This window comes from Mobula birostris, chromosome 6, assembly GCF_030028105.1.
Source record: "Mobula birostris isolate sMobBir1 chromosome 6, sMobBir1.hap1, whole genome shotgun sequence".
Lineage (NCBI taxonomy): Eukaryota > Metazoa > Chordata > Chondrichthyes > Myliobatiformes > Myliobatidae > Mobula > Mobula birostris.
Genome location: NC_092375.1, coordinates 18,521,962 through 18,535,204, shown reverse-complemented (window position 1 = coordinate 18,535,204; position 13,243 = coordinate 18,521,962). Strand labels below are relative to the sequence as shown.

Here is a 13,243-nt window from a genome sequence, read left to right as displayed (position 1 = left end):
TTTGACCACAAAATAGATGTCCAGTCAGCTGTGGTAGGATAGGATGAGGCAAGCTTTCTTTAGGTCACTTTTTCCAGACCCTTTTCAATTGGGGGTGGGAGGGGGTGGAAAGCAGTGCAGTCCCTGAAGAGGGCTGATCTGTCACCAACGTGGCTGCTGAACACTGCCCTTGCCCCATGAGAAGAGAGCGTCCATCCTGCCTTGGCTGCCTGAGTGCAGGTCCGTGACTATTGGCTCCCAGCACCATCGTCACTTGCCCATTGCTCCAGATCTTGAGTTGGTTGTGGAGCTTGGCATTACCAAATCCTGGGCAGGAAGTGTATGAAGACCATGAGTTGCCCATGCATCATGATCCTCCTCTTGATCCAGATGCTTATGTCAAAAGGGATGCCAGGCATAATGTTTTGATGACAGCTGAATTGCAGGAGCTGCCAGAATGTCATTGAATCAACATCAGACTGCCTTAGGGTCTCCGACTCCGGATTTCTTCCTCGGGGTTTACTCCCGAAGCCTTTCCCATGAGTGCGTATAGCCACAAGGCAGCTCTGTCTGTAGTGAGCAGTGGGCCATTTCTCCGAGGTGTTCACACACCTGCTCTTTTCAATGTAGACACATGGACCTCCTGCATGAGTCCTGCCAGAGTTCACAGGATTTCTGACTCCCTCCCCTCACCACCCCCTGCGAAAGGAGATTGGTCCTTCTAGTTCGATGGCTGACTCTGGAGTGATGTCCTGGAGCCTGGTGTCAGGACAAGTGTGCAACAGTCCCTCGTCTCCTGCTGGTTCAGACCCAGCAGCGGGTAGTCCAGTTTATTTTCCAGCAATTGGATGTTAGCAAGTAGAATCAATGTGAGTGTTGAACTGCGGGGACCTGCTTCAAGTCTCACTTTATCACCGGCACACTCTGTGTTCGAGTACACCTCTTTTGACGCCCACTTCCCGACTAGCTCTAGTAGGCCGCAGTGTGGAGAGTCAGCTCCCCACATTAATCCGTAACTGAGCAGCACCTTTGTTATTCTGCTCACTAGCGAGGCAGACTTGCAGATATTAGTGTCCTTAATGTTGATAGAAAGACAAACAGGACAAGAAATTTCACTGTTTGTTGGAGCCGGCGTGACTGCTGTGTCAATTACACTGCCGCCATCTTGTGACACGATCATTGGAAAGAAATGGTCCACAAGTCTGATCAAAGGGCAACCCAAGTGTTTTTCTGTTTCAGAGCACTCACTGTATTCATAGCCTGAGTACAGAGCTTTATAGCGCCAACTGTGTGATCAGGATTCAGTTCCCATCGCTGTTTGTGAGGAGTTTGTACGTTTTCCCTGTGACCATGTAGGTTTCCTCTGGCTGTTCTGGTTTTCTTCCACATTCCAAAATAGTACAGTTAAGATCAGTGAGTTGGGGGGCAAGTTGTTTTGACGCTGGAAATGTTGTGGCACTTGTAATCTGCCCAACACAATACTTGCTGATTTGAGCTGATGCAAATGACGCATCTTTGTACAGGTGCCAAAGCTAACCTTTCAAGAACTGCATGCATCTTTCTGATATTAACTGTTAGCTGGCATGTTGTTCAGGCCAACGAATACCAGTTAGGTATTGTACACACAAGGAAATCTGCAGATGCTGGAATTTCAAGCAACACACATAAAAAATTGAGCAGGCCAGGCAGCATCTATAGGAAGAGGTACAGGCGATGTTTCGGGCCGAGATCCTTCGTCAGGACTTAACTGTACACTTTGTTGACTCTGCTCTGTCCAAGGCTCTAGGGGTAAGGAACTGACATCAGTTCCTATGTATGCTAGTAGATGGACTTGCAGCGCTCTTTATTATTGTGTTAAAATAGGCTGACACGACTCTATGCCAATTATGAGGGATATAGATAGAATGGGCAACAGGGTAGAAATACATCTCTACCAAAGGAGGTGTAAGGTGCACCTTCCCTCCGCTCGTCTGCTGGTCACCCTTGGGCAAGGTGTAGCACCTGCTTAGCCCCCTGACCAGGGTCACGTGAAGCCATGGGAGCAGGTGGTGGATGGTCATGTGAGCGGCTGGTGCATATCACAAGTACTGGTGATGTGACCACTGACACCAGGGAGATAATCTCTGAAGAGTATAGATAATGGCTGGGGTCACCCATCTTGTAAAGACACTGCCCAGAAGGTAGCAATGGCAAATCACTTACCAAGAACAAACATGATCACGTACATCATACAACATGGTGCATAATAATGATGACAAAAATAGTACTTGGGTTATCATTTGACAGGCATTTATTCTTGGCACACATTCAAAGTATTAAATATGCAACAATGGAAAATAATGTTGTAAACAAAGATCAATCCAGTTTAAGCAATAAAAGTTTTCCTTTCTTCAAGCCCTTAAATTTACATTTTCATTTGGATACCTTGAAGGATTATTCCTTAGTAGAGGCCACCAGGAAGTAGGCAGGGCGTGGGGGGTGGGGGTGATGGTGGGTACAAAACCTGTGCAGTGTTAATGCAGTTTAGATACAAAGGCAATTCAGTCTGAAAACAACTGTATATACAGAATTGTTTATATTTACACACATTCACAGTGGTCAAAATCTTAAATAGTCATGTTAGTTTATGTTATCAGATATACTAGTATTATTAACTGCCATCACAAGCAATTTTGAGGATGATAGGCCCTTGATGGAAGAACTGTGTCAAAGAAGATTTATTGTAAGGCCACTGCTAGCCTGGATAAGAGACAATCTATCACCCTGCAGGGTTTCACCCATTCTCCTCTTCAGCATACATATTAAAAGTTGTCCAATTTAGATTCTAACTGCAGGAAATTAAGTATGGATTGGTCCCAATAATTTATCCCCTAGAAAATGGAACTAATTTCTGCCCTGCACCTTATTCAAACTACTGAAAATTTACAAAGCATACAATTTAAAATGGAGTTCCTCATTTTCATTTATTATATAACTTTGCAACTTCTGCAGTTAACAGTTCTGTAACAGTAATAACATTAGAAGGGTAAATTTCTGGCGTGTGACTAAAGTAACAATTTCTTCCAGTATCTGTTATTTTACTGTTATTGTTAAGATATATTCAATTCAATGTTCTGTTGCCATTTCCAGAAAGTCAAATGCTATATTTTCTTCTATTCTTCGTAAAACAACATCGGCATCGGTGGCAGGTTTTGTTGGAGAAATCAAGTCTTGAAGATGGTATGCATTTGGTGCTCCAAGTGTTCCATTTGGTTGGGTTTTGAACACGTTACACAGTACTCTGAAAAAGTGAGTAAGCATCCGAATGCTGGAAACAGACCGTCGAGTCAGGAGAGGAGATTCATACACACAGCTGGATGTCATCTCTTCTTCACCATTCACCTCCTGGGTTAAATTAGAAAAAAAATACATTTTTAAAAATTTTTCACCCTTTTAACCCACTTATTAAGTGTCTTTGCAATGGAGTTGGATTCATTCCATGTCGTCAAAAAGCACTGAAACAAACACTTCAGCCCAACAAATTCATGCTGACTAGCAAATACACATCTACACTAATCCCATTTATCAGAATTTGGTCTGTAACCTTCTCTGCCTTGGCAATCAGGGGCTCATTTAAATTTAGATTAGATTAGCTTTATTTGTCACATGTGGATCAAAACATAGAAAATCTTACAGCACAATACAGGCCCTTTGGCCCACAAAGTTGTGCCGAACATGTCCCTACCTTAGAAATTACTAGACTTGCCCATAGCCCTCTACTTTTCTAAGCTCCATGTACCTATCTAAAAGTCTCTTAAAAGACCTATTGTATCCGCCTCTACCACCGTTGCTGGCAGCCCATTCCACACACTGAAAACTCTGAGTAAAAAACTTACCCCTGACATTTCCTCTGTATCTACTCCCCAGCACCTTAGACCTGTGTCCTCTTGTGGCAACCATTTCAGCCCTGGGAAAAAGCCTCTGACTATCCACATGATCAATGCCTCTCATCATCTTATACACATCTATCAGGTCACCTCTCAACCTCCGTCGCTCCAAGGAGAAAAGCCCGAGTTCACTTAACCTGTTTTCATAAGGCATGCTCCCCAATCCAGGCAACACTCTTGTAAATCCCCTCTGCACCCTTTCTATGGCTTCCACATCCTTCCTGTAGTGAGGCAACCAGAACTGAGCACAGTACTCCCAAGTGGGGTCTGAACAATGTCCTACATACAGACATCCCACCCTGCAAAAACTCATTTCAGGGAGGTAGCACCATCAATTTGCGGGAGACTTCTGGGAGAGGTGGGATGTCTGCAATAGAGTAGCTCCTTAGCAGCTAGCCAGCTAGTTTAAATAACGTTAGCTATGCTAATGAACAAATGACACCTGTTAAACTCACCTCAACACGTCTTTTACAGTCTTAACCCACCATGGGCAATAGAAAAGTCACTGTTGCAAACAGTGCAGCAGGCAACACTGTCATTATTTTGACCCCTATTAGGCAGGGGTACACTTTAGTGTAGTCTGGGGTGATGTACGTTTTATATATTTTTTGGAACACTCTGCCATGGCGCGCTCGCGCTCTCTCTCGCTCACGCACTCTCGCTTTCACGCTCGCTTGCCTTCGCTCTTGCTCTCTCTCGTAGTCGCTCTCGCTCTCTCTTGCTTTTCTCTCGCTCGCTCTCAAAAAAATTGATTTCTGTGATGTTGTATATAATTTGCGGGCATCAGGGAGCCACTATTAATATGCAGGAGACTCCCGGAAGTTCCGGCAGAGGTGGGATGTCTGTATATAGCTACAACATTACCTCTCGGCTCCTAAACTCAATCCCACGATTGATGAGGCCAATACACTGTATGCCTTCTTAACCACAGAGTCAACCTACACAACTGCTTTGAGGGTCCTACAGACTCAAAGCCCAAGATCCCTCTGATCCTCCACACTGCCAAGAGTCTTACCATTAATACTATATTCTGCCATCATATTTGTACGGAAACGTACAGTGAAATGTGCATTTTACATCACCGATCACAGTCCGAGGGGGCAGCCCGCAAGTGTCGCCATGTTCCTGGCGACAACATTAGCATGCTCACGACTCACTAACCCTAAATCAGAGCATCCAGAGAAAACTCAAGTGAACACAGGGAGAGCATACAAACTCGTTACGGTTAGCCGCGGAAATTGAACCCCCCCCCCCATCTTACAGGCGGCACTGTATAGTGTTGTGCTAGCCGCTACTCTGCCACCCTCGTTTGGATCTTCCTTAAATGCTGTGAGCTTACCTGCCTCAACCATCTACTCAGACTGTGTTCCAGATTCCAGCCACCCTCCGGATCAAAAGAAAATCCTCCTTGGGTCTCCCCTAAACCTTTACTGTAAACATTTGCTCTTTAGTTTTACATTTCTGTTCTGGGGATTGGTATTTTACTGTGAACCTTACATCCCTCACAGTTTTGTGTACCCCTATCATGTCTCTCCTCAGCCTCCTCCACTCTGGGCGAGTACAGGCTCACAGCCATCAAACAATCCTCACATATCAACTTTTTCATTCTTGGAATCATTCTCACGAACCTCCTCTGGACCCTTTCCAATGCCCGCACATACTTTCTTAGATAAGGAGCCCATAAGAGTGGTTTGACCAATGCCTTGTAAAGCCACACCATTACATCCTTGCGCCTTATACTCTAGTCCTCTCGAAATGAACGCTAACATTCATTTTGAGAGGACTAGAATACAAAAGCAAGGAATCCTGCACAAGGTCTCCCAAGTCCCTTTGCACCTCCGATTTTTGAATTTTCTGCCCCATATAGAAAATAGTCCATGCCTTTATTCCTTCTACTGAAGTGCATGACCATACACAACCCTACACTCTATTCCTTCTGCCACTACTTTGCCCATTCTCCTAATCAGTCTAAGTACTTCTGCAGCCTCCCTGCTTCCTCAACACTACCTGCCCCGCGTCTATCTTCATAGTGTCCACAAACCTGGCCACAAAACCATCAATTCTGTCATCCAAGTCATTCACATATAATATGAAAAGGAGTGACCCCAGCACCGAATCCTGCGGAACACCTTTAGTCACGGCAGGCAGCCAGCCAGGAAAGGCCCTTTTATTCCCACTCTTTGCCTCCTGCCAGTCAGCCAATCTTCTATCCATGCTCGTATCTTTCCTGGAAAACAATAGGCTCTAGTCTTCTTAAGCAGCCTCATATGTGGCACTTGTCAAAAGCCTTCTGGAAATCCAAGAAAACAACATCCACTGACTTTCCTTTGTTGATACTGCCTGTTATTTCCTCAAAGAGTTCCAACAGATTTGTCAGACAGCATTTCCCCTTAAAGAAACAATACTGACTTTGGCCTATTTTATCATATGCCTCCAAGTACCCAGAAATCTCTTCCTTAATAATGGTCATCTTCCCAACCTCTGAAATCAGGCTTACTGGCCTATAATTTCCTTTCTTCTCCCTCCCTCCTTAAAGTGTGGAGTGACATTTGCAATTTTCCAGATAAAAAGACAGAAGTGGTCGGCCCAAAACTTCAACTTTGTATCCCATTCTGTAGATGCCACCCAGCCTGTTAAGTTTCTCCAACATTCTGTGTGTTGTTCTGGATGCCACCAGAGAAAGCAGGATCTCCCAGTGGCCACACATTTTAATTCCACATCCCATTCCCATTCTGATATGTCTATCCACAGCCTCCTCTACTGTAAAGATGAAGCCACACTCAGGTTGGAGGAACAACACCTTATATTCCGTCTGGGTAGCCTCCAACCTGATGGCACGAACACTGACTTCTCAAACTTCCGCTAATGCCCCACCTCCCCCTCGTACCCTATCCGTTATTTATTTATATAAAATCTCTCTCTCTCTCTCTCTCTCTCCCCCCCCCCCCCTTTTCTCCCTTTGTCCCTCTCTCTATACCCCTTGCCTATCCTCTGGGCTTTTTTCCCACCCTCCACCTTTTCTTTCTCCCCAGGCCTCCTGTCCCATGATCCTCTCATATCCCTTTTGCCAATCAACTGTCCAGCTCTTGGCTCCATCCCTCCCCCTCCTGTCTTCTATCATTTCGGATCTCCCCCTCCCACTTTCAAATCTCTTATTAGCTCTTCTTTCAGTTAGTCCTGACGAAGGGTCTTGGCCCAAAACGTCGACTGTACCTCTTCCTAGAGATGCTGCCCGGCCTGCTGCGTTCACCAGCAACTTTGATGTGTGTTGCTTGAAATTCCAGCATCTGCAGATTTCCTTGTATCTGCAGAATCTCTTGTGTTTATTAAAGCAAGAAGATTGCTTCCATTGGAAGGAGAGACTAGAACAAGGGTCATAGCCTCAAGTTTTGGAGGAATAGACTTGCATCTGAGATTAAGAGAATATGCTTTCCCAGAGAGTAGTGGATTTGTGAAATTCCCTGCCCAGGGAAGTGGTACAGGCTACCTCATTAAATATATTTAAGAGAGTTTGATAGATTTTTGCATAATAGGGGAGTTAAGGATCATGGCAAAAAAGCAGTTAAGTGGAGTCAAGTCCATGGCCAGATCAGCCATCATGGCAGGGTAGGTAGGCTCAATAGGCCTACTCCTGCTCTTGTGTTCTGAAGTTAGGTTAGGTTGAACACCAATATCTATAGTGTGCAGTGCAACACACACACACAATGCTAGAGGGACTCAGCAGGTCAGGCAGTATCTATGGAACTGAATAGACAGTCAGTGTTTTAGGCTGCAGCACTTCTTCAGCACTGAGAAGGAAGGGGGAAAACGCCAGAATGTAAAGGTGGAGGGAGAGGAAGGCGGCTAACTGGAAAGTGATAGGTGAAGCCAGGTGGGTGGGGAAGGTCAAGGGCTGGAGAAGAAGGAATGGGATAGGAGAGGAGAGGAGAGGACAGTGGACCAGAGGGGAAAGGGGAGCAGGAGATAACCCAGGAGGAAGTAATAGGTAGGTAAAAGGTCAGAGTGGGGAATGGGGGGGGGGGGGGTGGTTTGTTTACCGGAAGAATTCGATATTCACACCATCAGGTTGGAGGCTACCCAGACAGAATACAAGGTGTTGCTCCTCCATCTTGAGGGTGGCCTCATCTTGGCACAAGAGGAAGACATAGACCGATACATCAGGATGGGAATGTAAATGAAAATGTTTGGTCACCAGAAAGAAGTGTTGCCTCACTCGGAAGGACTGCCTGGGGCCCTAAATGGAGGTGACGGAGGAGGTGTATGGGTGGGTCTAGCACTTGGGCCGCCTGCAAGGATAAGTACCAGGGTGGAGATTAGTGGGGATGAGTGGTTGTGGGAATCGCGGAGGGAGCAATCCCCGCGGAAAGTGGGGGGGGGGTAAAGATATGTTTTGTGGTATGATCACTTTGGAAATGGCAAAAGTTGTGGAGGATAATGTGTTGGATGCAGAGGCTGATCAGGTGGTAGGTAAGGACAAGAGGAACCCTATCACTATTAAGCCGACGGAAAAATGGGATGAGCACGGATATATGGGAAATGGAGGAGATGCAGGTGAGGGCAACATCAATAGTGGAGGGAGGGAAACCCCATACTTTAACGAAGGAACTTTTAGCTGATTAGGCTAGGGTTAAATAGGTGGGTTGCTGGGTGGTACAATTCATTGAGCTGGAAAGACCTGATCCGTGCTGTATCACTAGCTAAATAAATAAATATCTAATTTAAAAAAAAATTTAGATTGTCTTATGGGAATAAAAACATTTTTAGAGAATTTTATTACCCCAAAATTTTGATCCAGAATATCTAGAATCCGCACGGCGTAGGGTTTATATGCGTGGAACGACTCCACAATGTCCATGTATGGACTACAATCTTCAGCATCCACCTCAGGAACGAAAGCCCATCTGTACCTAAAAATATCACAACAATAAAGATTTTTCAACATGTAGTTACAAAGATGCTCCAGCTTACAGTGAAAACATGCTCTGTGCAATTCTTTCAATCCAACGTGGAACTGATCAGTAGACGTGGGGTCATTGGCAATGTACTACAGAGCCTGTTTTGCCAAAGTTATAGCCTAGGCTGTTGCTATGGAGGATCTCAGTGCAGAGGCCTCACCTTGTTCAGAATCCATTCAGCACATCCTCCTATTGTCGCTGCAGGTTTAAATACTCAGTGTGTAATATCTTTTCCAAAATGTGTGGCCCTCAAGCTCTCTTAAGACAGATAATCACAATTTCTTAAAGGAAATTTATTGATAGCAATAGGCAGAAGAGAGAGAGATACACAAAGTGTTTTCATGAGGTCAGGTGGCTTCACTCCAGTTTCTAGGCTAATCTGATGTTGCATTAATTTAAAAATATTTAAGATTAAGTTAACTGAAAATATTCATGATAGAGAAGTCAGCGTTAGTGCCAGCCAGTCAGTATTGGGGCCAATGATAGTGAAGAATGAAGTCACTAGAAGCAATTTCACAGGAGTTGAGGCCAATGATGAGGATGTATGTGCATTGAACAGAAAAAGGATGTGATCAAGCTTCTCTGCAACTACACTTGCAAATTGAATAGCCTACTAATACTCGGACGAATATTGTATGTAGTTCTGGTCACCTACCTGCAGGAAAGAGATCAGTAAGATTTAATAGGTGCAGAGAAAATTTACAAGGGTGTTGCCAGGACTTGAGGATCTGGGTTATAGGGAAAGTTTGTATTGGTCAGTATGTTTTTTTAAAATCTGGATTTCAGGAGAATAAAGAGAGATTTGATAGAGGTATACAAAATTATGAGGGGTATAGATAGGTTCAATGCAAGCAGGCTTTTTCCACAGAAGTTGGATGAGACTAGAACTGGAGTTCAAGGGTTAAGGGTGAAAGGTGAAATATTTAAAGGGAACCTGAGTAGGAACTTCTTCTCTCGGAGGATGATACGAGTGTAGAACGAGCTGCCAGTGAAAGTAGTAGATGCTGGTTTAATTGCAGCATTGAAGATAAATTTGGATAAATACAGGGATAGAAGGGTTACAGAGAGCTATGGTCCCACTGCAGGTCATTGGGATTAGGCAGGATAACTACTAAGTATACCAAAGTCCCTGTATCTGTGCTCGAAGAACCTTAGTGACCTGAAAAAAAAACACAAAGCACTTGACTTACACAAGGATTCAGAGAAATTAAGTTCCTGAAGATTTAATTGTGATAGCAGCATAGTGGCTAGCACAATGCTTTACAGTACCAGTGACCCAGGTTCATTTCACGCCACTGTCTGTATGCTCTCTCCATGACCATGCGAGTTTCCTCCGGGAGCTCCGGGTTCCTCCCACAGTCCGAAGACATATTGGTTGGTAGGTTAATTGGTCATTGTAAATTGTCCCATGATGGGGCAAGGGTTAAATTGGGGGATTGCTGGGTGGTGTGGCTCGAGGGGCTGGAAGGGCCTACTCCATGCTGTATCTCAATAAAAAACAAATAAATTTAAGTAATTTCTTCAGTAATGAACTTAATCCAACAAACAGAGTGACAGCAGAGCTGCTGATAACTCATAGAGCACATATTCTGTATTGCAACATCCTGGCCAACCACAGAAACAAACAGCACCAAGAGCAGGTAGAACTCTAGACATCAAAGCTTCAGCAACATCTAATATGGTAGGGGGATGGGAACCAGTATGATCGAGATGAGGATGAGCCAACTCGTTTACAAGTAGATGTTGGGTATACAATGAATGTAAGAAAGGACCAGTCAATGCTTGGGTACAAATGCAGACAAAGCAAAGAGTTAGATTTTACCACACAGGCAAAATTCAAAAGGGGAAAGAATGCGGGACTAGAGGTGCTGTATTTAAATACATGCAGCATTTGGAAAAGGTGGACAAACTCATGGCGCAATTAGAGATTGATCAGTATGACATTGTGGGCATCACTGAGTCATGGCTGAAAGAAGAACATAGTTGGGAGCTTAACATCAAAAGATATACTTTGTATTGAAAGGACAGGCAGGAAGACACAGGCAGTGCTGTGGCTCTGTTGGTAAGAGATGGAATTACATCTTTAGAAAGAGGTGACGTAGGGTCAGAGAATGTTGAATCTTTGTGGGTGGAGTTAAGAAACTGCAAGGGTAAAAAAAATTTATGGGAATCATATATAGGCTTCCAAATAGTAGTCAAGATGTGGGATTGAAATTGCAGAGGGAGCTGGAAAGAGCATATAATAAGGGTATTGACACAGTTGTAATGGGGGACTTCAATATGCAAGGGGATTGGGAAAATCGGGTTGGTGTTTGATCACAAGAGAGGGAATTTGTTGAATGCCTAAGAGATGACTTTTCAGAGCAGCTTGTGCTTGAGCCTACTCAGGGAAAGGCTATATGAGATTGTGTGTTCTGTACTAACCTAGATCTTATTAGGGAGCTTAATGTAAAGGAACCCTTAGGAGACAGTGATTATGATTGAATTCATACTGCAAATTGATAGGAAGCAGAAGTCACATGTATCAGTATTTCAATGGAATAAAGGGAATTACAGAGGCATGAGAGAGGAGCTTGCCCAGGTGGATTGGAGGAGGATACTGCCAGGGATGACAGCAAAGCAGAGGTGGCTGAAGTTTCTGGGAATATTCACAAGGCACAGGATAGATATGTCCCACAGAAGTAGTTTCTCAAATGGCAGAGTTAGGCAACCATGGCTGACAAGGGGGAAATTAAGGACTGCATAAAGCCAATGACAGGGCATATAAGTAGCAAAAGTGAGTGGGAAGTTGGATGATTGGGAAGCTTTTACAATCCAACAAAAGGCAACTAAAAAAGCTATAAAAAGGGAAATAATGAAATATGAGGGCAAACTAGCCAATAACATAAAGCAACATACCAAAGTTCTTTCGGTTATATAAAGAGTAAAAGGGAAGTGAGAGTTGATATTGGACCACTGGAAAATGATGCTGGTGAGGTAGTAATGGGGGACAAAGAAATGGCAGATGCACTTAATGGGTACTTTGCATCTGTCTTCACTGTGGAATACACTACCAGTATGCCAGAGGTCCGTGAGTGTCAGTAGGCAAGAGTGAGTGGCATTACTATTACCGAGGGAAAAGTGCTAGGCAAATGCAAAGGCCTTAAGGTGCAAAAGTTACCTGCACCAGATGGACCACATCCCAGAGTCCTGAGAGAGGTTGCTGAAGAGATAACGGATGCATTGGTCACTTGATTCTGGCATGGTCCAGGAGGACTGGAAGATTGCAAATGTCACTCCATTCGTTAAGGGAGGAAGGCAAAAGAAAGGAAATTATAGGCCAGTTATCCTAACCTCAGTGGTTGGGAAAGTGCTGGAGTCTATTATTAAGTTTGAGGTTTTGGGGTACTTGCAGACAAATGATAAAAATAAGTCAAAATCAGCATGGTTTCTGTAAAGGGAAATCTTGCCTGACAAATCTGTTAAGAGTTCTTCAAGAAAGTAACAAGCAGGGTGGACAAAGGAGAGGCAGTGGGTGTCATTTACTTGGATTTTCAGAAGGCATTTGATAAGGTGCCACACATGAAGCTGCTTAACAAGATAAAATCCTGTGGCGTTACAGGAAAGATACTGGCATGGATAGGGGAATGGCTGACAGGCAGGAAGCAGTGAGTGGGAATAAAAGGGACCTTTTTTGGTTGGCTGCCAGTAACTAGTGGTTAGTACTGGGAACACTACTTTTCACATTGTTTGTCAATGAATGAGATAATGGAATTGATGGATATGTGGCAAAGTTTGCAGATGATACAAAGATAGGTGGAAGGATAGGTAGTACTAAGGAAGCAAAGTGATTGCAGCAGGACTTGGACAAATTGGAAGAGTGGGCCAAAAAATGGCAGATGGAATACAGTGTTGGGAAATATATGATAATGCATTTTGGCAAAAGGAACAATAGTGTGGACTATTATCTAAATGGGGAGAAGGTTCATACATCAGAGGTGCAGAGGGACTTAGGAGTCCTCATGCAAGACTCCCAGAAGGTTAATTTGCAGGTTGAGTCTATGGTAAAGAAGGCAAATGCAATGCTGGCATTTATTTCAAGGGGAATAGAATATAAAAGCAAGGAGATAATTCTGAGCCTTTATAAGACACTAATCAAGCCGCACTTGGAGTATTGTCAACAATTTTGGGCCCCATGTCTCAGAAAGGATGTGTTGTCATTGGAGAGTCCAGAGGAGGTTCACAAGGATAATTCTGGGACTGAAGGGGTTAAGATATGAGGAGTGTTTAGCAGCTTTGGGCCTGTACTCACTGGAATTTAGAAGAATGTGTGGTGACCTCATTGAAACCTACCGAATGTTGAAAGGACTAGATAAGGTGGATGTGGAGAGGATGTTTCCTGTG

General features: G+C 44.1%; 1 protein-coding gene across 9 annotated transcripts in view; it reads right to left on the bottom strand.

Annotated features, from left to right (window-relative positions):
• Positions 1 to 2,251: 2,251 nt before the first annotated feature.
• dop1b (DOP1 leucine zipper like protein B) overlaps positions 2,252 to 13,243 on the bottom strand; it is a 193,950-nt gene continuing 182,958 nt past the window's right edge. For all 9 annotated transcript variants that reach the window (XM_072259923.1, XM_072259925.1, XM_072259916.1 and 6 more), the window contains 2 exons: positions 8,683 to 8,812; positions 2,252 to 3,363 (listed from right to left, as the gene is read on the bottom strand). In XM_072259923.1, coding sequence (XP_072116024.1) covers positions 3,085 to 3,363; positions 8,683 to 8,812 — 409 coding nt within the window. In that variant the 3' untranslated portion in view covers positions 2,252 to 3,084. The remainder of the gene's footprint in view (positions 3,364 to 8,682; positions 8,813 to 13,243) is intronic.